Source organism: Indicator indicator, chromosome 39 (genome assembly GCF_027791375.1).
Source record: "Indicator indicator isolate 239-I01 chromosome 39, UM_Iind_1.1, whole genome shotgun sequence".
Lineage (NCBI taxonomy): Eukaryota > Metazoa > Chordata > Aves > Piciformes > Indicatoridae > Indicator > Indicator indicator.
The window spans coordinates 1,185,233-1,208,661 of NC_072048.1; the positions used below are offsets into that span (position 1 = coordinate 1,185,233).

General features: G+C 62.3%; 4 protein-coding genes across 4 annotated transcripts in view; 2 read left to right on the plus strand and 2 right to left on the minus strand.

Moving 5' to 3' along the window:
• IKZF3 (IKAROS family zinc finger 3) overlaps positions 1-3,789 on the plus strand; it is a 28,901-nt gene extending 25,112 nt beyond the window's left edge. Inside the window, exon 8 of the mRNA XM_054396801.1 lies at positions 3,107-3,789. Coding sequence (XP_054252776.1) covers positions 3,107-3,789 — 683 coding nt within the window. The remainder of the gene's footprint in view (positions 1-3,106) is intronic.
• Positions 3,790-8,251: 4,462 nt separating this feature from the next.
• Positions 8,252-10,820, minus strand: RDH8 (retinol dehydrogenase 8). The gene is made up of 6 exons (XM_054396879.1): positions 10,724-10,820; positions 10,455-10,616; positions 9,768-9,947; positions 9,591-9,684; positions 9,298-9,481; positions 8,252-8,491 (listed from the first exon to the last, which is right to left on the minus strand). Exons 1-6 carry the CDS (start codon positions 10,818-10,820, stop codon positions 8,252-8,254), a joined length of 957 nt encoding a protein of 318 aa, XP_054252854.1.
• Positions 10,821-11,609: 789 nt separating this feature from the next.
• Positions 11,610-16,149, minus strand: GRB7 (growth factor receptor bound protein 7). Its single transcript, XM_054396807.1, has 14 exons — positions 16,001-16,149; positions 15,731-15,875; positions 14,965-15,121; positions 14,734-14,855; positions 14,529-14,606; positions 13,991-14,128; positions 13,781-13,891; positions 13,415-13,513; positions 12,904-12,984; positions 12,713-12,829; positions 12,552-12,612; positions 12,368-12,455; positions 11,850-11,943; positions 11,610-11,756 (listed from the first exon to the last, which is right to left on the minus strand). The coding sequence occupies exons 1-14, from the start codon at positions 16,144-16,146 to the stop codon at positions 11,610-11,612; spliced, it is 1,584 nt and encodes a 527-aa protein (XP_054252782.1). The 5' UTR covers positions 16,147-16,149.
• Positions 16,150-19,203: 3,054 nt separating this feature from the next.
• On the plus strand, positions 19,204-22,862 carry MIEN1 (migration and invasion enhancer 1). Its single transcript, XM_054396802.1, has 5 exons — positions 19,204-19,431; positions 20,467-20,624; positions 21,260-21,357; positions 21,769-21,845; positions 22,266-22,862. Exons 1-5 carry the CDS (start codon positions 19,204-19,206, stop codon positions 22,347-22,349), a joined length of 645 nt encoding a protein of 214 aa, XP_054252777.1. The 3' UTR covers positions 22,350-22,862.
• The last annotated feature ends 567 nt before the right edge of the window (positions 22,863-23,429 follow it).

Genomic DNA, 23,429 nt, shown 5'->3' on the forward strand with positions numbered 1-23,429 from the left:
CCTCACTGCCAAGAATTTCTTCCTCAGCTCCACTCTCAATCTCCCTCCTCCAAGCTCAAAGCCATTGGACCTCATCCTGTCCCTCCCAGCCCTTGTCCAAAGTCCCTCCCCAGCTCTCTTGGAGCCCCTTCAGGTACTGGAAGGCTGCTCTAAGGTCTCCCTGCAGCCTTCTCTTCTCCAGCCTGAACAGCCCCAACTCCCCCAGGCTATCCCCATAGGGGAGCTGCTCCAGCCCTCATAGCCCTCCTCTGGAATCCCATAGTCCTTGGAAGTGTTTGGGTTCCTCTGGAGTCATCCTGCTGAGTGAGAAGAGGATTTGAAAACATCCAATCCTCTCTTGTGGTCATTTAAGCAGCAAGAATGTTTCCAGAGCATTTTCTTTCCATTCATTTCAGATGATCAGGACAAGTTGGGCAGGTTCTGTGTCTCACTCAGCACAGCTCCTCCTGGCTGGTCCTACTCAGTCACTTGGCTTTAAAGGCAACCAAATGCACCTCTTGTGTCCTGAGGAAGGACCTGGCTTAGTCAGCAGCTCTGGTAGGGCCTCATTTGTAATGTTTTCATGGTTGTTTAAGCTACTGAGTGGTTATTTTTCTTCCTATGACCTTCACCCTCTTACCATCACCACCCTCACCTCAGGGGGGCTGGAACTGGATGATCTTCAAGGTCCCTTCCAACCCAACCCATTCTTGGGTTCTCTGAAGCAAATCTTGGAGGATTGCTGATGTCCTTCTGTTGCTGAGCTGTGTCCTCAGCTACTTCACCACCTCCAAGATGAGAATTTTTCCACTCTTGTGCTTTGGTTTTCCCTGCAGGTGGAATGGTTCAAGTGAGAGGAGAACACAGGGAGAGAGAGGAGAGTGCTTTAAACCTGGCCTAGTGCCTATGGCAGGGGGGTTGGGACTGGGTGATCTTGAAGCTCCCTTCCAACCCAATCCTGTGACTCTCTGTTGAGGCTGTTTGTGGTGGAGGGCTCAGGGCAGATCCCCAACACAAACATTTCTGAAACTCAGGGTTTGGGTGTTTTTATTCTAGAGCCTGTGTGCTTTGCAGCTGTCTCGTTAGGTGATGTGGGACAACATCCCTCACTGGGTGGCAGGGAAGAGCAGCCTGAGTGACCCTGCTTTGACTTGGGTGGCTTTGTGAACCCTGTGTGTGCAGGAGAGGACCTCTGCCAGGGCAGCTTTATGATTCCTTGGGAAAGTGCAGGGCTCCCCACGGGTGATGAGTGCTCATTTTGGCAGGAAGGAGGGAACAGGGATGTGCCCTAACAAGGCATCTTTGTTTGGCTGGGGTCTGTGAATGAAGTCTATTGAGCAGGGGAAGAAGAAAAAAAAAAAGAAAGAAAAGAAGAAAAAAAATCTTCTTGATTGTTATTGGAGGGCTCTGCAGAGGTCTGGACAAGCAGCAGGAGTCTTGCTCGCTGCACGTTGGCATCCTGGGCACAGCAGCCACGAGCAGGGACACAGAGCAGCAGAGCCTGTGCCTGACCTCAGAGATTCATGGAATGGGTTGGGTTGGAAGGGACCTTCAAGATCATCCAACCCCCTGCCATGGGCAGGGACACCTCCCACCAGCCCAGGCTGCTCAAGTCCTCATCCAACCTGGCCTTGAATGCCTCCCTGGAGGGGACATCCCCAACCTCCCTGGACCACCTGCCCTGTGATTGTCTTGACTGAAATCCCTTTATTTGGGTGAATGTCTAGAACCAGGTAACCAGACTGGGTGGTTGCAGCTAAGCTAAAGCCACTCCTAGCTTTAAAAGGAAACGTCCCAGGCCAAATGCTTCACGTGCAGGAGCCTTGCCCAGATCAGCTCCAGTCATCTGTGAGTTACAGTAACTGGGGCAGTGCAGATGTTTATCAGCCTCCTGTCAACACCATGACTCAATGCCTCTGAAACTGCCCAGGTTTCACTGCAGAGGCAGAAACCCAGGAGCTCACGTTTTCTCAGCTGAAAGCACTCAAAAGGTTAAGAAGAACCACAAAGAAGCCTAACTGCTTCCAGCCCTCCTCATGCCTCACTCCCCAGCTTCACGCAGGAGAAGACAACCCAAGGCGGTCACACACAGCCTGCTGTGACTCACAAAGCCTCCTCCAGGAGAGGCCAAGATGAGAATGAGTTGGAAACTAAAACACCCTCCAAAGATAGGCAATAGAAGCAAAAAAAGAGAGAGGGCAGCCCAAAGGATTGCCTCTGCAGAAAGGGATGGAGCCCAGGAGTTAGGGATGCTTGAAAGTACTCAGTCAGGACAGGAGGAGAGCTAAGAGGATGTAGCTGAGATCCTCCTTGTGTCCAGGAGAAGGTTGGGTGGGCAGCAATTGGCTTTGTCTCTGCCAGGTACAGGAAGGAAATAAAACTGCAGCCCAAAAGGTGCAGAAGAAGAACAACAAGAAGGACCTGGAACTGTTGGAGAGGGTCCAGAGGAGGTCATGAAGATGATCAGAGGGCTGGAGAGCCTCCCCTGTGGGGACAGGCTGAGGGAGTTGGGGTTGTTGAGCCTGGAGAAGAGAAGGCTCTGGGGAGACCTCAGAGCAGCCTTCCTGGTTCCTGGTCAGGAGTCACTGTCAGAAGGCAAGACACAAAAGTGTGGTCACTGAGGCTCTCACAGTTGTCTGTCCTTCCACTGGGATTCTATCCTGGTGACTTTTCAAAGGCCCCACGACAACCCCAAGTCTCCTTCCAATGACCACTCCATGCCTTTGTCACAAGTCCCTCTCCAGCTCTCCTGGTGATCCTAGAAGGCTGCTCTAAGGTCTCAAGTCAAAGAGAAGGCCACCCCTAACCCCCCTAAAGCTACTTGTGGATGTCATAGAATGGTCTGGGTTGGAAGGGACCTCCAAAGCTCATCCAGTCCAACCCTCCCTGCAGTCAGCAGGGACATTCCCAACCAGATCAGGTCGCCCAGAGCCCTGTTGAGCCTCACCTCGAGTACCTCCAGGGGTAAGACCTCAACCCCCCCCCAGGCAACCTGCTGCAGCATCCCAGCCCCGTCCTGCAGAGGACCTTTCTCCTCCCTCTCTCCTTTCTGATGCATGGAAAAGCCTCTGCGGAGCTTGGAGCCACCCCCCACCACCCAAGTGCCTCTCCTCTTCCTCCCTTGCAGGCGAGAAGCAGCAGGGCTTGGACCCTGGCTACGGCTGCCCCGCGCCGTACGAGAGGGAGGGCACAGCCGCGCGGGGCGGTGCCATGGACCAGGTCATCACTAACGCCATCACCTACCTGGGGGCCGAAGCCCTGCGCCCCCTGCTGCGGACCCCCCCGGCCCCCAGCGCCGAGGCGGTGCCAGTCATCAGCAGCCTCTACCCCCTGGCGCTCGCCCGCGCCCAGGTGCCCAACGGCGGCTCGCACCCCGGGGACAGGAGCCTGGCCTCGGACAGAGGTCTCTCCCCCAGCCACAGCGGCCAGGACTCCACGGACACGGACAGCAACCACGAGGAGAGGCAGAGCCTCCCCTGCCCCCAGAGCCAGGCGGCCCCCGGCCAGCCCCGCAACGGCCTCCAAGCCCTGGGGGATTTCCCCAGGCCCCCTCACGACCTCCTCAGACCCTCCGCCCTCTGCCCCCGCGACGCCCTGAGGGTGGTGAACGAGGAAGGGGAGGCGCTGGGGGTCTACAGGTGCGACCACTGCCGCGTCCTCTTCCTGGACTACGTGATGTTCACCATCCACATGGGCTGCCACGGCTTCCACCACCCCTTCCAGTGCAACGTCTGCGGCTACCGCGGCCACGACCGCTACGACTTCTCCTCACACATCGCCCGCGGCGAGCACAGCCTCGTCCTCAAGTGAAGCTCAGCGCCTACAGGGTCACCCTCAAGGGAATTTAAACACCACAGGACCATCTTAGACTGAATTTGAGGACCTACAAGGTCACCTTCAAGGGAATTTAGGGACCACAGAGTCATCTTAAATTGGATTTAAGGACCTACAGCATCACCTTCAAGGGAATTTAGGGACCACAAAGTCATCTTAAATTGAATTTAAGACCTACAGGGTCACCTTCAAGGGAATTTAAGGGCCATAGAGACATCTTAAATTGAATTTAGGGACCATAGGGTCATTTTCAAGCAAATTTAAGGATCATAGAGTCATCTTAAATTGGATTTAAGGACCTACAGGGTCACCTTCAAGTGAATTTAAGCACCACAGGGCCATCTTAAATTGAATTTAAGGATCTACAAGGTTATCTTCAAGTCAATTTAAGGACCCACAGGGTCATCTTACATCAAATCTAGGGACCACAGAGTCATTTTCAAGCAAATTTAAGGACCACAGAGTCATCTTCAAGGGAATTTAAGGAGCACAGGGTCATCTTCAAGAGAATTTAAGGACCTACAGGGCCATCTTAAACTGAATTTAAGGACCAAGGACCTACAGGGTCACCTTCAAGGGGATTTAAGCACCACAGAGTCATCTTCAAGGGAGTTTAAAGACCACAGAGTCATCTTCAAGGGAATTTAAGCACCACAGGGCCATCTTAAATTGAATTTAAGGACCTAGAGGGTCACCTTCAAGTCAATTTAAGGACCTACAAGGTCATCCTCAAGTGAATTTAAGGACCACAGGGTCATCTTTAAGGGAATTTAAGGACCACATCCTTCTTTTTTTTTGTTTGGTTTTCTTTTGTTTTTCCCTTTTGAGGGCAAAAGCTTTGGTTTAGGTCCAAAAAAAAAACAAAAACAAAAAAACCAAGGTGTGAGTGGGGGTGTCAGGTTGTTATGGTTGAGGGTTTTGGTGGGGGGGAGGTTTGATTAGGATAATGAAATGTGAGGAGTGGTTTCTCTACACCACTTCTAGAGGAGGGGCACTTGGAGGTGACACTTTGGTACCCCTTGGGTGTTTGGGGTTTGGTTTTTTTTTTTTTTTTGTAGCATCTGTGCCTGGCTGCTGGGGGACAGTGGCACTGTGGGAAGTGGCCACAAGCAGAGAGCAGTTTTGATGTGAACTCTGATTTTTTTTTTTTTTTTTTTAGTTTTATTTTATTTTGGGGAGTGAAAATTCAGAGCCATTGAAGATGTTTTTATATTCTTGAGGCTGCCTTTGTTTCTGTTGTCTTTGCTTCCAAAGGGGAGGTTTGTGGCCCTGCTTGGGCAGATGTAAGCAGGGAGAAGCAGAGTGGTGAGGTTGGAAGGGACCTCTGGAGCTCAGCCAGTCCAACTCCCCCTGCTCCAGCAGGGCACCCACAGCAGCTTGCCCAGCAGCACAGTGCCCAGGGGGGATTTGGAAGCTCTCCACACAGGAGACTCCACAACCTCTCTGGGCAGCCTGCTCCAGGCCTCCAGCACCCTCACACCAAGCAACTTTCTCCTCCTGCTCAGATGGAACCTCCTGGGCTCCACTTTGTGTCCATTGCCCCTTGTGCTGTCCCTGGGCACCACTGACCAGAGTCTGGCTGGGACTGGGATGGGGCAGGGTGGGATTTGTTTGCCCCCCACGTGTCCAGACAGGAACAAAAACCCTACAGACCTCTGCCAGGAGCTGGGCTACATCTCCACCAGCTCCTGCTTGGTCCAGCACCCCAAATCCAGCAGTGCTGGAAGGGCAGAGTAGGTGAGGGAGGACTTGAGTCACTGCTGCCACCTCCTCCTTGTCCCAGTTCTCCAGCCCTTGACTGAGTCACCTCCTCTGCACCATCCCAGCAAGGACCCACTGGTGTCTCACAGCCCTCAGCGTGGGCTGGGTGGCTCTGCTGGGCTCCCAGTGCCCCCCCAAGGAAAGTGTGAGGTTCCCACTGCCCCCAAAAAGCAGGGGGCAAAGCCTGAGTCCTCATGAGGCCACCTCAAGCATGCCCAAGGCTGGCACCATAGCCCCGGGATGCAGGTGGCAAAGCAGGGACGAAGCCTCGGCTGTCACCAGGGCACCACGACAGGGGGCAGCGGGTTCAGGTCACGCCTGGTGCCCTCCTCGCTGTGCCAGGAGGGAAGTGAAGCCTCCGGGGAGCTGCTCACTCCTAGCCTTTCCCTCCGGAGGAGCTATTTCTGGCCCCACATTTGCATGGCACCCAGCCGGGACACCTGGGCTGCCAGCCGAGAGTAAACGAGCGAGGAGAGGACAGAAACTGTGCCTCGTGGTGTCCCCGGGGAAGGGAAAGTCCCAAAGTCCCCTCAGATATTTGTTTGCAGAAAAAGCTGCTTCTGACCCCCCCCTTGTCGTCCCCCGACCCGCTCCCGGCAGAGCCCCCTCCAGCGAGGGCTGTGCTTGAGGCTGCTGCTTTGCCTTGGAGCTCCAGGAGCAGGGAGAGGTTCCCAGGCTGGGGGTGATGCTCCCCAGCTACAGACACAGCCCAGCTGCCTCCCACTGATGGAGGAACTCCCCCACACACTCACCCCAGGCTACTGCAGCTCCCTGGGTCCCCCCTCCTTTTATGCGGAACCCCCCATTCCCACCGCAGGCTCTGGTGAGCAGGGCTGAGGCCATCGCAGCACTGCTGTCCCCAGCCCACCCCGGGGACAATCCTGTCCTCCCCCCGTCCTGCTTTCCCCCAGCAGCAGCCCCACTGCTGCTCCTCTGCAGACTTGGGGACACCATGGGACTGGGGGTGCCTGTGAGGGTCTTGTCCTCCCTCAGCCTCATTTCCCACGGCTGTGGCTCTGTGCTGGGGGAGCTGAACTGCAGCCAGGGCCCCCCCTCGCCGGAGCTGGGTGCAACACCCCCCCTCCACCTTGTCTCTGCCCCCCGGAGTGGAGAAAGTTAGTCAAGGCTGCAGAAACCGCAATGGGGGGAGGCTGTGTCCCTTTGATGTCACCCTGCAGGGCCCGCAGGTGCTGCGCCGTTGCCACAGCCCTGCTGCCACCGGCCCCAGCGCCGCCGTGCCCTGCACTCGTGCGGCACAGGGAGGGGGAGGGACAATGTAAAAATACTTCCTTTCCTCCTCCGCACCCTCCTTCCCTCCCCACCACTAACCCCATCCTGTCCCCAAGGTGCCTGGAGCCAGCCAGGCTGAGGAGCTGCCACGCATGGCACAGGCTGGGGCATGGTGCTGCAGCCACACCTGGGGCTGGGGGGGTCCTGGCAGGGATTTTGGGGGGGGGGGATTACAGTGAGGGTTCTGCATGCCTGCCCCAGGTGCATCCCTTCCCCCTCCATCCCAGGCTCTGGGGGGGCCATGGGAGGAAATTTTGACAAAGGTTTGTAGGGATAGAAGGAGGAGCAATGGATTGAAGCTGGAAGAGAGGAGACTGCAAAGAAATTCTTGACAGTGAGGATGGAACAGGTTGCCCAGGGAGGCTGTGGATGCCCCCTGCCTGGCATGATGAGGCCTTGAGCACCCTGGGCTGGTGCGAGGTGTCCCTGCCCATGGCAGGGGGGTTGGAACTGGATGATCTTGAAGGTTCCTTCCAACCCTTCAGCAGGGCCTCCTGGGCTCACCGGGAAGCTCCATGGGAAGGTTTCTGAGAAACAGCCCCATGAGGTTGAATCATCCTGGGCCTCCCTGTGGTTTCCCCCCAGCTGCAGTCACACCAGGCACCCACACACCAGCACCCTGCACCCAGCCCCCCAGCACTCCCCAGGCTGGGAGGGAGCCCCTGGAGCATCACAAGGTGCTGGAGTCCCTGCTGCTGACACCTCTGCTCCTGGTGCCTGCTCTGCACCCACCCAGCAACCAGCCTTCACCATGCCACCCACACCCACCCCTGCAGCCCCTTGGCACCCCCTAAACACACCCCACACTCTTTGCCCCCTGCCAGCAGCATCCCTGGCAGGGGAGGGGACGGATTGTGGCATGTCAGGACATGGTTAGGTGGGCACAGTGGTGTTGGTTGTAGGCTGGACTTCATGACCTTGGAGACCTATCCCAATCTTAGTCATTCTGTGCCTTCCACCACTTCCTGCCCTCTCTGCCCTTAGAGGGGTTCAGTGCCAGAGCTGGGGTGACAGAATCCACCCTGCTGAGCCCCCCCACCGCAGGGGACATCACCAACACAGCCACTGCTGGCAGGTGGCCGGGAGAGCACCCTTGGGTGCAAGGAGCTGGGGGGGTGAGGGGGGTGGCACTGGATGCCCCCAGAGAGCAGGAGGCAGGCGGGGGGGTCAACTGCCAGCCCTGTCACAGCCACTGCACTCTCGGAGGAAGCCTCTCTGCGGGGTTAAAAATACCTCTGCCCACTTTAATGCGGCGGTGGCGCCGGGGTCGGGGGGAGGCTATTTGGGTGGGGTGGGGAGCAGGAAGCGAAACCCCAGCTGGGTCCCAGCCCTGCTCACCCCCCAGGCTGCCGGGGGGGCCATGGTGGGGGCGGGGGGCGGGGGGAGGCTATTTGAAGCCCAGCAGGCGAACTCCCTCCTTCACCTTCTGAGCCTTCCAGCGCAGCAGGCGCAGGGCGCGCAGCCCGAGGCGCAGCACTGCGCCGTACTTGAACACCAGCTTGGAGAAGGCTGCGGTCAGCAGGGCCCCGCTGGGGTCTGCCTGCTTCAGGGCAGCCAGCGGCGTGTAGGCTGCGTTGGTCTGGTGCCGGAAGGGTGGCCTGGCCGCCTCGATCACCCGCAGCGTGTGCTGCTCCGGGACACACACACACGGTCCCCTTCTTGTCCCCTTCCTGGCCCATTCCTGTCACCAGCTCCTGCTCCCCGTCCCCATCCCAGCTCCAATTCCATCACAACCCATCCCTGCTCTGTCCTCGTCTCTGTCCCCTCTCTCCTTTCCATCGCATCTCATCCTGTCCACATTCCCATCTCCTTCCTGTTCCCATCTCCTTCCCACTCCATTCTATCCCCACTCATATTCCTATTCCAATCCCATCTCCTTCTTGTTCCCATCCTATCCTCATCCTCGTTTCCATCCCATTCTCAGCCTTCTCCCATCCCCTTTCCATCCTGAGCCCCATTCCCATCCTGTCTCCTTCCCATTCCCGTTCTATCTCCATCCCCATCCCCTTCCCATTCCCATCTTCATCCTCATTTCCATCCCATTCTTATCCCGTCTCCTTCCCATTCCATCTCTGTGCCCATCCCCATTTCCACTCTACTCCCATCCCCATCCCCCTTCCATCCTACCTGCAACCCATCCCCAGCCCTATTCCCACCCTATCCCCATCCCCAACCCCTTCACATCCCATCCCTATCTCCATCCCATCCACCATATCCCCATCCCATCCCTGTTTCCAGTCAGGCTCAGCCCCACCAGGATGGACCTCAGAGGGAAAGATTTGCCAGGACAGGATCCCTGCCCTGCCGCTGGGCTCCCTGCTCCTCCCTGGGGGCTAACTGAAGCTTTTCTAGACCCTCCCAGCCCAGCCCAGCCAGGGGGGAAAGGGGAAGAGGGCTGCCCCCGGGCTGGCAGGGCCCCCCCCTGCCTGTCACCTCAGCGATGTCCTCGGGGGTCTGTCCCAGGCTGGCAAAGACATCCTTGGAGTTCCTGAGGTAGACGTTGGTGAAGATGTCAGCAGTCTCAGGGTCTGTCCGTGAGTAGTCTGCACGCTCAGCCTCCTCGTACAGCTTGGCCTCGAACTCCGTCGTCACTGGCCCCGGCTCCACCAGGCTGATCCTGCCCGGGGACGGGGCGCTGGGGACCCCAGCACCCCCCCGAACTCCTCCACCCCTTGTGGGGGGGTGGGGTGGTGGTGCCAAGCCGGCCCCCAGCCCCTGGCACTCACGCCACATTGAAGCGCAGCGCCTGCACCACCAGGCTCTCGCAGAATCCTTCCACCGCGAACTTGGAGGCTGCGTAGATGTCATTGAAGACGATGCCTGGGTTGGGGGGGGGGGGTCCTGTTCAAGGTATGGTGCCAAGGTTGGTCCCACCAGGCCACCCTGTGCCCCCAAGCCCTTACCCTGCAGGCCCATGATGCTGCTGATGACCACGATGTGGCCCCCACGGCGCCGCTTCATGTCGGGCAGCACCTCCTTGACCAGCCGGACCAGGCCGAAGAAGTTGGTGTCCATCAGGCTCTGCATGGCTGCCAGGCTCTGGCACTCCAGGGGGCCAGCCATGCCCACCCCAGCGTTGCTGACTAGGGGCACTGGGCATCAGTGGGGCATCCCTCCTCCGAGATCTCCTCATACCCAGTGCACAGAAGGTCCCTGGTGTCCAGAGCATCCCTAGTGCAGGGGGCCCCTGGCACAGAGGAGGGTGCTCTGAGGGTGCCCAGCATGGTATGCCCTCAATGTGGAGGGTCCCTGGTACATGGTGTCCCCAGCACAGAAGGTCCCCAGTGCACAGAAGGTGCACCCTAGCACAGGGTGTCCTTGGCATGGAGGGGCCCTGGTGCCCAGCGCGTCATGGAGGCATCAGCACTGGGTACACAAAGGGTCCCTGGCATGTGGACCATCCCCACGTCCACTCAGGGTGCCCTCAGCATGGAGGTTCCCTGGCATGGAGGTTCCCAGGATGGGACAGGCTCGGCACAGGTGGTCGCCAGCACACAGGTTGGTGCTAGTACAGGGTGTGCCCAGCACGGAGGGTGCTCAGCAGGGAGCACCACGGGGACGTGGTGGGAGAGGGGGGTGCCAGGGCTCACCCAGGACGTCGACGTGGCGCCCGGGAATGCTGTCGAGGCAGGCGCGGATGGAGCTCTCGTCACACACATCCAGCTGCTTGATCTCCAGCGTCCTGCCCAGCGCCGGCCCCGCCGCGGCCGCCAGGGCCCCGCTCCTGCCCACGTTCCTCATGGTGGCAATGACTGAGGGCGGGGGCGGAGGAGGGGGCACAGAGCCAGCTCAGCCTCAGCCCGGGGTATCCCCTAGGAACCCCTGGGGGGGGTGGGGTGTCTCTGCGCCCCCTGCTCACCTCGAAAGCGCTGCTGCTTGTCTCGTGCCAGCCGCACGGCCAGTGCCAGCCCGATGCCAGAGGAGCAGCCGGTGATCAGCACTGTCTTGGGCGCCATGGCACAGCCAGGTCCCCGCTCCCCTGCCCCCCGCCTTTAATAGCAGCTGCCCCCCCCCCCAAATCTCAGCCCTTAATCCCCCCCCCGCCCCTAATTAATCCCCTCCTGGGGATTTGCTGGCAGCCCCGTGGCAGAGCCACACGTGGTGCCCAGGGCACACAGAGGGCTCTTTGTGCCAGACCTGAGGCACCGTGGGGACACGGCAGGACGTGGGGAGGCTGCCAGCTGCGTGCCCACTGGCAGCAGGGGGCTGTGAGGATGGACGCCCCCTCCCCCCAGCACCCCGAGTTTTCCCTTCGAGGGGGCAAGGCATGGGCTCTGAAAAAATAACTTTTATTGTCACTGGTACAAAACAAGTCACAGTTCAACTGGCCTGGGGGGGACGTGGGGGCACAGTGCTGGTGGGTGCCCCCCTCACTCCCTCCCACCACCCCGCTCCAGGGGCTGGGGGACGCCCAAACCCTCCTGGCCTGGGGGCGAGGAGTGCCAGGGCCCCACGGGGTCGCTTAGGGACATTCAGGGCTGGTGCTGCAGGAAGGGGGGTAGAAAGTGCTTGAGTAGGAGGGTTCCCGGTGGCGCTGGCACCCCAGGACCCCGCAGGCAGAGCTGGCACCCAGGGGGAGTGGCGGAGGAGTTGTCCTTGCCCCTGAGTGCGCTGCGCCCAGCCGGCCCCAACCCTGCCGTGCTGTGCCAGGCTGGCCCAAACCGTGCCAGTGGTGTCGGGCAGGGCCGGGCCGGGCTGGGCTGTGCCATCTCGGCGGTGCCAGGCGGTGCCAGGCGGTGCCAGGCTCAGAGGGCCACGCAGGTGCAGTAGTGGCGCAGCTTGCAGGGCAGGATGCCGCGGTTGATCTGGTGGAACTCCACCAGCTGGATCAGGTCGGCGAAGCGCGTCTGCCCGTCGTCCATGGTGAAGTAAAGCCTCCCCTCCTCCTCGCTCTGCCAGGGCACACGGGTCAGGACCCCCCACCCTGGCACCCCCTGCCACCCAACGGCCCGGCCCCCCTCCGCCCCCCCGCTGCTGGCACTCACCGGCAGGATCAGGTAGTGCTTGACTCGCTGCAGGTGGCACAGGGACAGGACGAAGCCCTTGGGGTTCCGCTGGCTCTCTCGCACCAGGAAGACCCTGCCAACCCCGGACACCCTTTGCCACTCCATGCCAAACCCGGGATCCCAAGAGCCCTTCCCAGCCCCCAAACCTCTAAGGTCCTGAGCCCTCTGGGAGCCCTGTACCCGCCAGGAGCCCACAAGGGGCTGTCCCCTCCACCTCAACCGCCTGAATCCCAACCCCCTGGGGGCTGCAGATCCTCTGCAAACTCTGGGGATGTCCCAACCCCCCCCGCCGCGAATCCCACCCCCTGCCCTGCCAACTCTCCCCTTATCCCTGCAGGCATCCTGCACGATCCCCACGAGTTGCTGTGCTCTACCCCCTGGGGTCATATCAATCTCACGTGTTCTATGCCCCCACACGAGCCTCAGAGGCCCCCAATAACCCCCCCCGCCATGATCCCTAGGGACCCCCACGGCCCCCTCTCCCCAGGGTGCCCTACCCATCCACCAGGCCCTGGCGGACGATGAGCTGCTGGGTGTCCTCCCGGGAGATGCGGCCATGGAACCAGGGCTGGGTGCGGTGGATGGCTGCGGAGAGAGGGGTGTCAGGCTCGATGGGGGGACCCCACCGAGGGCAGTGATCCCCTCCCCCGTCCTTGGCACCAGCTGGCAGTGTCCCCTCACCGGCGCTGAGTGGGGAGCTGTGGCAGGCGGCGGGCAGGCTGTAGCGGTGAGTTGTCTTCTTCTGGCCGTGCAGAGCAAGGAGCAGGCATCAGGGTGGGCTCAAGGGGACCCCCACCTTGCAGCCCACCCCTCCGCACCCTCCCCTAAAAGCCTCAACTCACCCTCCAGGCCTGAGCCTCCTCCAAGGCCACTGTCAGCACCTCGTTGGGGTTCTCTATCACCCTGCCTGTGCACCCCGAGAAGTCCATGGCCACCAGCGCGTTGTCCGAGACGCTCCGCTGGGGGGGAACAAGGGGTGACCTGGGGGTCCCCATGGGATGGGGGCTGCTTGGGGAGGGGGATCAGCACTCACCAGGGGTGTGGGGCCGATCCAGGGGGGCTGGCTGAGCCGTGCCTGTGCTTGCTGGTAGTTGCGATAGAGCTGCATTCCATACTGGGGGGGACACAGCCTGCTGAGCTGGGGGGGGCCTCTGTCCCACGGGAAGGGGGGACCCAGCTGGCATGGGGATGGGGACCTCCACATCCACCCAGTATGGGGATGAAAGCCTCTACATGCACCCAGTGTGAGATGGGGACCTCCACATCTACCCAGCACGGGGTGGGAACCTCTACATCCACCCAGTATGGGGATGGGAACCTCCACATCAACCCAACATGGGCTGGGGACAACCATCCTGCATCTCTTCTAGCACTGGGATGGGGACATCCTCCCAGCATCCCCCCAGAATTTCCCTATTATCTCTCCACTATCCCCCCCAGTATGCCCCCACCATCTCCATAGCACCCTCCAGCATCTCCACAGCATCCCCCCAGCATTCCTCCAGGATGCCCCCCAGTACCACTAGTATGGAGCCTGGGCTCACCTTGAAGAGGCGGAAAGCAGCCATCCAGCAGCTCCTGCTCTGCTCATCCTCACTGCAGAGCAGCTTCAGCCCCTTCACTCCACTCCTCACCTTGTAGGGCTGTGGGGAGCACAGGCAGGAGCCATCATGGGGCAGCCCCAGATGGCCAGAGACCCCTCAGCAAGGAGCAGGACCCCCAGTCCCCAGCCAGGCTGTCCAGGGAGGCTGTGGCTGCCTTCTCCCTGGAGGTGTTCAGGGCCAGGCTGGATGAGGCCCAGAGCAACCTGGGCTGGTGGAAGGTGTCCCTGCCCATGGCAGGGGGGTTGGAACTGGCTGATTTTGAAGGCCCCTTCCCACCCAACCCATTTCATGAATCCTGAATCCCACCTTGATGCAGAAGCCAAACTCTGTGGGTGTCCCATAGAGCTTCTTGCCCTGCGTCACGTAGTAGATGTTGGACTCGGTGAGGTCAGCGAAGTACTGGAGGTGCCGTGGGTCCTGGGGCAGGGGAGAGGTGGGGAGGAGGGGGACACACACACATCAGAGCTGGCCCCATGGCAGCCCCCACCTGCAGCCAGGCTCCCACCTGCAGCTCACCTTGGAGGTGCCTTTGGTGGAGTAGTAGAGCCCCGAGCGGCGCAGGGAGAAGTAGAAACGCTTCCAGACCTTGCGCCCAGCCTCCCGCAGCTGCAGGAAGCCCTGCACCTCGGGGCAGCTCCCCGAGTTGAGGAAGTTCTGGAGGGGGAGAGGAAGGCTGAGGGGCACAGTGGAGTCCCCCTGGCACAGCAGGGTCCCCATGGGACAGCAAGATCCTCACACCGTGGTGAGGTCCCCACGGCATGGTGACATCCCCATGGCATAGCAAGGTCCCTGTGCTGTGGTGAGGTCACCATGGCACCACAGGGTCCCCATGGCATAGCAGGATCCTCATGGCACCACGGGGAACCCGTGGCACAGCAGAGTCCCCATGGCACGGTGAGGTCTTCACAGCACAGCAGGGCACCCAGGGCATGGCAGGATCCCCATGGTGCAGAGAAGTGCCCATGGCATGATGGGGTCCCCCCGGGGTCCACATGGCAGAGCAGGGTCCCCATGGCACGCTGAGGTCCCCGTGGCACATCTGGCGGCCCCATACCTGGATGAGCTCGGAGTGTGCCATGCTCTTGTTCGCCTCCAGGCAGCTGGACACCATCACCTCAGGGAAGAGGGACTGCTGGGGGGGGGGGGGAAGACAGAGTGTGTTAGGGCAGACCCATGGGGTGCTCAGGGTACCCACGGGGTGCTCAGGGTGCCCACGGGCCCGCCGAGTGCCCGCGGGCTGCGCCGGGGTGGCCTCGTACCGCGCTGCTCTTGAACAGTTCGTACTTGGCGAAGTTCTTGCGGAACACAAAGCGGCTGTCGGCGCCCGGGGGCCAGGAGCTCTGCACCTCCACCACCGACTCGTGGTCCTCCAGGCACCGCTCTGCGCGGGGACAGGGCTCAGCGGGGCGCCCGGGGGATGCCCGGTGCCGCACCAGGCCGTGCCGCGCCGGGCCGCGCCGCGCCGGGCCGCTTCGGTGCCAGCAGCTCACCCAGGGCCAGGTGCTGGTGCAGCTCCACCAGTGCCCAGCTGTGGTCCTGCAGCGCCCGCGTCCTCCGCACCAGGGTCTCGCAGAGCTGCCGAGCCGTGGTGCCAGCCGACACCTCCAGCGAGCGGCAGGCGCCGTCCTCGCCGAACACCTTCACCACCTGCCAGCAGGGAGGCCACCGCTGTCCCCATCCTGTCCTGGTCCCTGTCCCTGCCCCGACCGTCCCACCCCTGTGAGTCCTCGGCTCCATTCCTGATTGCCCAGCCTGGTTGTGCCAGAGGTGGTGTGCCAGGGTGACACAGGTGGAGCTCTGGGACAGTGGCACAGCCCTGCCACCAGCCTGCCAGCCCATCACTAGGACCTCAGGTCACCCCGATGCCATCCGTGGGTGGTGATGATGGTGTGGGGACACCTCTGAGGTCTGGGACAAAGGGAGCTGGGGTCTTGCGGCTATGGGACAAGGGGTCCTAGGGCCACCAACGTTAAGAAAGAGGGTCCCAGGGCCACCAAGTTTAAGGAATGGGGTCCCAGGGCCAGCAGGACTGGGTGCAGGGAGCTGGGGGGATTCTGGGACTCTGGGATGGAGTCCCAGGGCCACCAGGGCTATAAGGGGACCATGACCACTACAGGGCTAAGGGAAGGGGTCTCAGGGTCACCAGGGTTGTGGAACATGGTCCCAAGGCCACCAGAGCTGTTGGGTAGGGTTCCTAGAACTCCCAGGAGCCAAACTCCCCCCCCCCCATCTCCAGCCTGTTGCCCCCAGACTCACGTGGGAGACACCTTCCCGGGGGGGTCCCTGGCCCAGGGCCGGGCTGCTGAGGATGGGCGAGTTGGAGGGGCTGCAGAGCTCGGGGAAGGGGTTGGGGATGCTGGGCAGCGACGAGGCTCGTGGCTCCTCTTCTGTCAGCTGCCGGCTGCGGGCACAGAGGGGCTGAATACCCACAGACCGCCCAGCACCACCTCCTGTACCCCCAACCCTGCTGGACCACCCCCAAACCTCCACGAGAGACCCTTGGCATCCGCCCCCCCCCCCACCCACCTGCAGCCGTGGATGAAGAGGGGCTGGGAGCGCTTGACCTCGGGGGGGCCCTCGCCCCCATCCCGCTCGCTGGGGACCCCCTCCTGCTCCACACCGCCCGGCCCGGGGGGCTCCCGGGGGCAGCTTGGCTGAGCCCCCCCGTCCATGGCATCATCTGGGGGGAAGAGAGCAGGTCCTGCCTGGCACAAGGCTCTGCATCTGCAGGGCAGCCCCCACGGGGCATGGTGCCCGGCTCCGGCTCCACACACTGCAGACAGACAGTGCCGGGGTGCTGCCAGGTGCTGCCCACCCTTGGCACCCATCCCGGTGGTGTTTTGCCGGCGCCCAGACAAGCGGTGAGTCAGCGCGGGGTGAGGTGACTCAGCATCGCCTGCCCCTGGCACCCTGCACCCTGCGGGGGTCCGGATGGGTCCCACGAACTGCCAAGCACCAGGAGGTCCCTGTCGCCCCCAGCCCCATCCCGGTGCAGGAGCTGGGGGACAGGAGCTGGGGACATGAGGGTGAGGCCAGCAGTGGACACCCAAGAAGCCCCTGGTGCTGCCATGTCCTTTGTGGCACCCTCAGCAGTGCCCCTCTGGCACCACCAAAATACCAACTGAGCCAGTCTGGGTGTGGGGAAGGTGAGTTGGGCTGAGCCAAAACGGGCCAAAAAGAACTGGGCTGAGCTGGGCTGAGTTGGGTTGAGCTGAGCTTTGCCGGGCTGAACCGTGCCGGGCTGAGCCATGCCAGGTTGAGCTTTGCCAGGCTGAGCTTTGCCGGGCTGAGCTTTGCTGGGCTGAGCCGTGCCGAGCTGACCTTTTCTGGGCTGAACTGTGCCAGGCTGAGCCGTGCTGGGCTGAGCTTTGCTGGGTTAATCTTTGCCAGACTGAGCCATGTTGGGCTGAGCTTTGCCGAGCTGAGCTGGGCTGGGCTGGGCTGAACTTTACTGGGCTGAGCTGTGCCAGGCTGAGCTCCGTCAGGCTGAGCCGTGCCATGCCAAGCACGGCGCCAGCGGGAGCAGGAAGCGGAGCACAGTGGTGGCCCAGCCCAGACACCTCCTCGGGTCCGGCCAAACCAGTTCTGGCAGCCGCTCCCAGCTCCACCTCACCACGCTGGCATCCGGACCGGGGCGGCCGCGCTGGGAGGCCGGGGGCGAGGGAGCCGGTGCCCGCGCCCGCCGTGGGAACGGCCCCGAGCCCTCCCACCGGGCACAGGCCCCCGCGCTGCACCCTTCGCCTCCACCCCGCTGCTGCTGCCAGCACCCGCACGGTGCCACCCTGCTTGGGGGGACAGCCTGTGGGCACCAACTGGCACTCCTGTGTCAGCCCCAAAGTGATTCACAACATGAGCCAGCCCTGCCATGGCACAGCCTGGCACGGCCTGGCACAGCTTGGCATGGCTCAGGACAGCTCGGGACAGCTCGAGACAGCTTGGTGTGGCTCGGCACAGCTCGGCATGGTTGGGCACAGCCAGCTTCAGTGCCAGGCTGGCATGGGGCTGCCCGGCACGTGGCACACGTAACACACGCGGGGCTGTGGCCGTGGCTGTGCCAGTGGCACTTGGTGGTCATGGGCACAGCCACGTGGGGTCCCACTGCTCCTGGGGTGCCACACGGGGCCAGGTTAATCATTCACCCTCTGCCCAGCCCCGGCCCTGGCCCTGTCCTCTGGCCAGCTCAGGGTCCAAGTCCATGGCCAGGCAGGACTGATGCCATCATGCGACTGCCACCACCATCCCCATCCCACCCCTGGCTGTGCCACCTCCCTGTCCCACCAGTTCAGATCCTCTGCTCCACCAGAGGGGCTGGGCTGGGGTCTCCCTGCCTGGCCAGGCCCTAGGGTGACACAAGCGCACTGGGGAGGCACCAAGGGTCATGTGAGGTGATGCTGCTCATGGTGGGACCTGCTGCAGGGCCAGCCCAGGGGACACCAGAGAGGCTGACCAGGGATGTAACAGATGGGGACCCCCCAAGGCCCTGGGGCAGTGGCACAGCCTTGTCACCAGTCTGCCAGCCCTTCATAGCAGCCTCGGGTCACCCCCATGCCTGCCCTGTCCTGGTGGCTGTGACAGGGCACTGACAGGGTGATGATGATGGGGGGGGGGGACACCAAGTGTCCCTAGGGTCTTGTGCCTATGGGGCAAGGCGACCAGGGCCACCAGGGTAATGGGATGGGGGACTGGAGGGTGTCAAAAGTATAGAGCTGGGACGAGGGGCACCAGAGCTCTGGAGCAGGGCAGCCAGGGCCACCAGGTTTGGGTGACAAGGTCCCAAGACTACCAGGTTTAAGGGATGGGGTGCCAGTGCCACCAAGTTTAAGGGATGGGGTGCCAGTGTCACCAAGTTTAAGGGATGGGGTCCCAGGGCCACCAAGTTTAAGGGATGGGGTCCCAGGGCCACCAAGTTTAAGGGATGGGGTCGCAGTGTCACCAAGTTAAAGGGATGGGGTCCCAAGGCCACCAAGTTAAAGGGATGGGGTGCCAGTGTCACCAAGTTTAAGGGATGGGGTCCCAGTGTCACCAAGTTTAAGGGATGGGGTCCCAAGGCCACCAAGTTTAAGGGATGGGGTGCCAGTGTCACCAAGTTTAAGGGATGGGGTCCCAGTGTCACCAAGTTAAAGGGATGGGGTCCCAAGGCCACCAAGTTTAAGGGATGGGGTGCCAGTGTCACCAGGTTTAAGGGATGGGGTGCCAGGGCCACCAAGTTTAAGGGATGGGGTCCCAAGGCCAACAGAACTGTGGGGCAGGGGGACTGGGGGATGTTGAGGGTCTAGGGTGAGGTTCCAGGGCCACCAGAACTCTAGAGGAGAGGGGATTGGGGGCCACCAGGGTTAAGAGACAGGTTCCTAGGGCCACCAGGGTTATGGGACAGAGTCCCAGGGTGACCAGAGCTGTAGGGCAAGGGTTGCCAGGGCCACCAGGGTTAAGGGGCATGGTGCCAGGGCTGCCAGAGCTATGAGACAGGATCTCAGGACCCCCATCTGTGGGCAGGGGTCCCGGTGGGTGCCGAGGTAGTGGGACAGAGCTGCCAGGCCCCCGGGGGCTGCAGGGCTGCAGGCGTTGAGGCTGTGGAAGCAGCGAGGCTGTGCCGGGGAGGCAGAGGAGGAGGAAGAGCTGGGAGGAAGGTGGGAAGGAAGGGACAGGGGTACAGCTTGGGGAGGGGGGGTGTAGGGGCTGGGGTGATGCTGGTGGGGTGAGGTTGACATCCAGGGAGGGCCAACGGCCCCATGGCGCAGGGCCCCCCCCCCCCCAGCCCCGTTCCTACCTGCGGGCGCCCGCCGAGTCCTGCCACCCTCCCGCCGGACCGGGGATTCCTGTTCTCCCTTGGCTTTATCTACCTGCGCCAGCTCCCGCCCCCGCCTGACATCATCCCCCTGCGGGCCGCCCGCCCGGCTCCCGGCTCCCGGCCCCCCGCGCCACCCAAGGGTGCCCCCCCCCAGCCCCTCGGCCCTAGCGTGGGGCATCCAGCCTGGCCCTGGGCCAGTCGGAATGGTCCCAGCCTCTGCCCTCGCCCTCTAAAACCGCGTCCCGGACCCCGCGGTGGTGATGGGGAGTTTCCCACAATGCACTGGGGTGACCCCAGGAGCAGCCGAGGTGGGAGTTGGGGGCAGAGCTGGGGGGACTCAGGAACTTGCAGAGGGGGGGGTTTGGTGAGTCCCAGCCAGCCCCATCTCCCCCCATCAGGGGTCTCAGGTGTCGAGGGGGGGATTGTGTTGTGGGACCCCACATGCTGGGGGGCTGGAAGGGCCCTATGGGGTGGGGAAGGTCCCATGGGCTCAGCACAGAGTCTGGGGGAAGTGGGGAGCCACCCTTGGGGTGGGTCTCGGAGCGGGGGGGGGTCTCATGGAGGTGTCAGAGTCACCTGGGCTTTGGAGGGAGGTAGGAATCCCATGGAGGGGAATGTGGGTTTGGGGTGTCCCGATGGGATGCATGGGCGTCCTTTAAGGGATCTGTAGAGGTCCCGTAGGGACGGAGGGTGGGGTACCCTCTGGGTGTCCCCACAAGAGCTGTGGGTATCCCCACAGGGGCTGTGGGTGTCCCAGTGGGGTGCTTGGGGTCCCATGAGGCTGCAGATTCCCTGGAGGAGTCCTCATGGGGAGTTCAGGGGATCCCTGTGCAGGATGCTGAAAGCTCCGTGGGGGGTCTTATAGGTCCGTGGGTGATCCCCTGGGGTCTGGTCCTATCGGACTCCCACGAGGAGGTTGTGGGGGTCCCATGAGAGGCAGTGAGCGTGCCATGGGTCTGGGGGGTTCCTCACGGGACTCTAGAGCCTCTGCGGGGGGTCGGCGCTTGTCCCACGGGGGTCCCCACGGGGATCAGTGGGGCCCCTACGGGGTTCAATATAGGTTCCATGGGGGTCAGTAGGTCCGCACGGGGTCGGTGCGGGCTTCACGGGGTCCCCATGAGGGGAGGGTCTTTGCCGGTCCCCTTCCGCCCCGTTGCTATTCTCTCCTCCCACCAGCAGATGGCAGTGCGCAGCCTGCCCGTAGCGGACGAGAGCCGGAGCGCAGCCGGAAGTGCTGTGTCACATGGCCGCACCCGGAAGCGGCGGCAGAGCGGCGGCACCGGCGGCGATGAGCGGTGGGGCCGAGGTGGTGGCGGCCGGAGCTGAGGCCGAGCGGAGGGTCCACATCGTGGTGGAATATTGGTGAGCGCCGGGCCCGGCCTCCTGCTCCCGCTGCCGCTCCGCCGCCTGCGGGGGGGGTCTCGGCGGCGGCGACAAACCGGATGAATGGGAGAGGGGGGGCGAGGGGCCTCCGGCCGTGTGTGGGAACCGAAGGGGCTGGGGAAGGGGATTAGTGGGGTGCCAGGAGTAGGAACTGGGGGAAGTGGGGCAGGGAGGGATTTCAGGTAGGTGAGGGCTTGCAGGGTGAAGGGAGGGGCGAGGAGGCTGCGGCGGCGGCGGTCTGCAGAGGGGGGAGAAGTTGGGGTGATGAGGAGTGGGTGGGTGATAGGGAAATGGGGGGCTGGGGGCGTGTAGAGGGCTTAGAGGGCTGAGGAGAGCAGGAGCTGGGTGGTGCGGGAGCTGGGGGCATGTGAGGAGGAACAGGGGTGCAGAGGGAGAGGAGGGTTTGGGGGAGGGGTCACTGATGCAGGGTTCTGGAGATTTGGGGGGCGCAGAAGATGGGAGGGTTGTTGTGGGGAACATGGGGGTACAGGTGGCAGCAGGGGAGGTGGAATACTGGGAGGGTCTTCTTAGTCTGGGGTGGGGTTGGGTGGGGTGCCTGGGCGAGGGGTACTGGTCCCACACTGCAGCTCTCAACTGCTTCTCCCCACACCCAGCGAGCCCTGCGGCTTCGAGGCCACCTACCAGGAGCTGGCAAGTGCTGTGAAGGAGGAGTACCCAGACATCGAGATTGAGTCCAGGCTGGGGGGCACAGGTGAGGGGCCCTGATGGCCCTGCCGTGCCCAGTGCCATGCCAGGGTTGAGGTGACCCCAAACTGCACCCCCACGGAGCTGGGTGCCAGCTGGGTGAAACCCTGCAGTGAGGCTAAGGAGGTTGTGCCCCACTTGTGGGTCACAGGAGCTGCCCCTCACTGGGGTTTTGGGGTGCAGAGCCTCCAGAGCCTGGGGGTCTGCCTGGAGCAGGGCAGGACCCCCCCAGGAAGCTCTCTGTGGGTGCTCTGCCAGCCTGGTCCTGCCACTGAGGCTGAGGGTACGCTCTGGGGGTGCTACCATGGCGTTTCTGGCTTGTGCCAGGGTTTGGGGTGGCTGCAGACTGGGTGTGAGGGTTGGTGGCACTGCACAGGGCAGGAGCACAGCTCACAGCTCAGCTCTGTCTGCTTTGAAGGTGCCTTTGAGATCGAGATCAATGGGCAGTTGGTCTTTTCCAAGCTGGAGAACGGAGGCTTTCCCTACGAGAAGGATGTAAGTACCCAGCTGGGGTCCTCACCTCGGCCAGGCTGGGGCCAGGGGGAGGTTGGGCTTTGCAGTGAGCTCCTCTCTGGCTGTTTTTGCCCCTCAGTGTCTCCATTTCACCACCCTGCAGCTCTGCCCAAGCTCTGCTGCAGCCTCACGATCCCTTGGGGTCTTCCTTTTCCATCCACCCTGCTAGGACCTGCTCCAGGCCTGGCTGTGGTTCGGTGTGAGCCTGAGCTGCTGCTTGTGTGGGAAGAGCAGGGGCAGCTCCTGGAGCTCCTGCCTCAGCCTGCCCACGGTTTGGCACTGCCTGACCTCCCTGGGTCGTGTCCTTGAGCGCTCCCAGTCCCTCTGTCCCCCCTCCAAGCTGCTCCACACCTGGCAGTGGGACTGGCCCAGAGCATGACCCCCTGCCCTCTGTCTCCTCAGCTGATCGAAGCCATTCGCAGAGCCAGGAATGGAGAACCCCTGGAGAAGATCACCAACAGCCGCCCCCCCTGCGTCATTCTGTAGCCCCCTGCCCAGCTGGGGTCTGCCAGTGCCCCCCAGCCTTGCTCCTCACCGCCTCCATTAGCCTCCTGCACGACCAGGGACGTCGGGGGGCTGCCAGAGCGTGAGGAGCCACCCTGGGAATGCCACCGTGGCACTGGGGGTGAGAGCTGGGATGGGCAGAGCTGTGCCACTGGTCTCACTGGGCTGGCCCTGCTGGGGTGGGGGTCAGTTGTGACCCAACCCTTTGGGTGCCTGACCTGCTGTGGGGTGTAGCTGTGGCACGGGGCACCCCCCTGCCTGCCTTTGCCTCTCCCCCATGCCCAGCAGCACAGGGAGAGGTTCTCCCCTCCCTCAGCCCCTGAGGATTTGGGGGGTGGGGGTGTCCCTAATATCTGTGAACGCTTTGCCCATCCCTTGGAGGTGCCAGGCTGGGTGGTGGAGGGGACTCTGCAGCTCCAAAGCTCTGGAAGAACCACTTGGTGTAAGGCTGAGTGTGGTTTGTTAATGATTAAAGCCTGTCCTGTCACTCTTTAACCCAGGCTGTGGGCAGCAGGGACTGGCTGCCCCGGGCCAGCCATGGGAACCCCTGCCCAGCTCTGTCCCCACGGCCAAGGAGGTGATTTAACAGCCACGAATGTCCCCCGCCAGCCCTGGTCTCAGGCTCTCAGCTCTTCCTTTCCCCACCTCCTGCCTCTGCCCCGGCCATGAGGTGGCTGAGCTGGCAGAGGGGCCCCTGTTTATTCTGTGCTGTGTGTAAAAGCAGCAGCCTGGCACTCAATAAAGGACACAGGAGAATGTGGCCCCTCCAGCGTGGGCAGGGGGTGGCACAGGGGCACTGAGGTGTGAAAGCAGGGTTAGGTCAGCTCCCAGCTCCTGCCTGCCCTACCCTTGGTTGGCAGCTAGGTGGGAGCAGGACTTGTACCCTCCAGGTAAAGTGGGTCCTGCCCTTTGCTGCTGACAGCTGAGACCAGGAGGGAACGGGCAGGATTGTCCCCAGGGCACAGAGTCCCAGCGTGGTGAGGGTTGGAAGGGACCTCTGGGGATCACCCAGTCCAACCCCTCTGCTCCAGCAGGGCACCCACAGCAGCCTGCCCAGGAGCA

What these genes read in the sequence shown, in the direction of transcription:
- RDH8 (XM_054396879.1), bottom strand. Translation starts at nt 10,820, where the DNA reads ATGGCGCCCAAGACAGTGCTGATCACCGGCTGCTCCTCTGGCATCGGG. An exon ending in CAAGCAGCAGCGCTTTCGAG is followed by an intron (nt 10,617 to 10,723) that starts GTGAGCAGGGGG and finishes CCCCGCCCTCAG; the next exon opens with TCATTGCCACCATGAGGAAC. An exon ending in CAGCATCATGGGCCTGCAGG is followed by an intron (nt 9,685 to 9,767) that starts GTAAGGGCTTGG and finishes CCCCCAACCCAG; the next exon opens with GCATCGTCTTCAATGACATC.
- GRB7 (XM_054396807.1), bottom strand. Translation starts at nt 16,146, where the DNA reads ATGGACGGGGGGGCTCAGCCAAGCTGCCCCCGGGAGCCCCCCGGGCCG. An exon ending in CCACCAAAGGCACCTCCAAG is followed by an intron (nt 13,892 to 13,990) that starts GTGAGCTGCAGG and finishes CCCCTGCCCCAG; the next exon opens with GACCCACGGCACCTCCAGTA. An exon ending in AGGAGGCTCAGGCCTGGAGG is followed by an intron (nt 12,613 to 12,712) that starts GTGAGTTGAGGC and finishes CTGCACGGCCAG; the next exon opens with AAGAAGACAACTCACCGCTA.
- MIEN1 (XM_054396802.1), top strand. Translation starts at nt 19,204, where the DNA reads ATGGCGCAGGGCCCCCCCCCCCCCAGCCCCGTTCCTACCTGCGGGCGC. An exon ending in CACATCGTGGTGGAATATTG is followed by an intron (nt 20,625 to 21,259) that starts GTGAGCGCCGGG and finishes CCCCACACCCAG; the next exon opens with CGAGCCCTGCGGCTTCGAGG. An exon ending in GTCCAGGCTGGGGGGCACAG is followed by an intron (nt 21,358 to 21,768) that starts GTGAGGGGCCCT and finishes TCTGCTTTGAAG; the next exon opens with GTGCCTTTGAGATCGAGATC.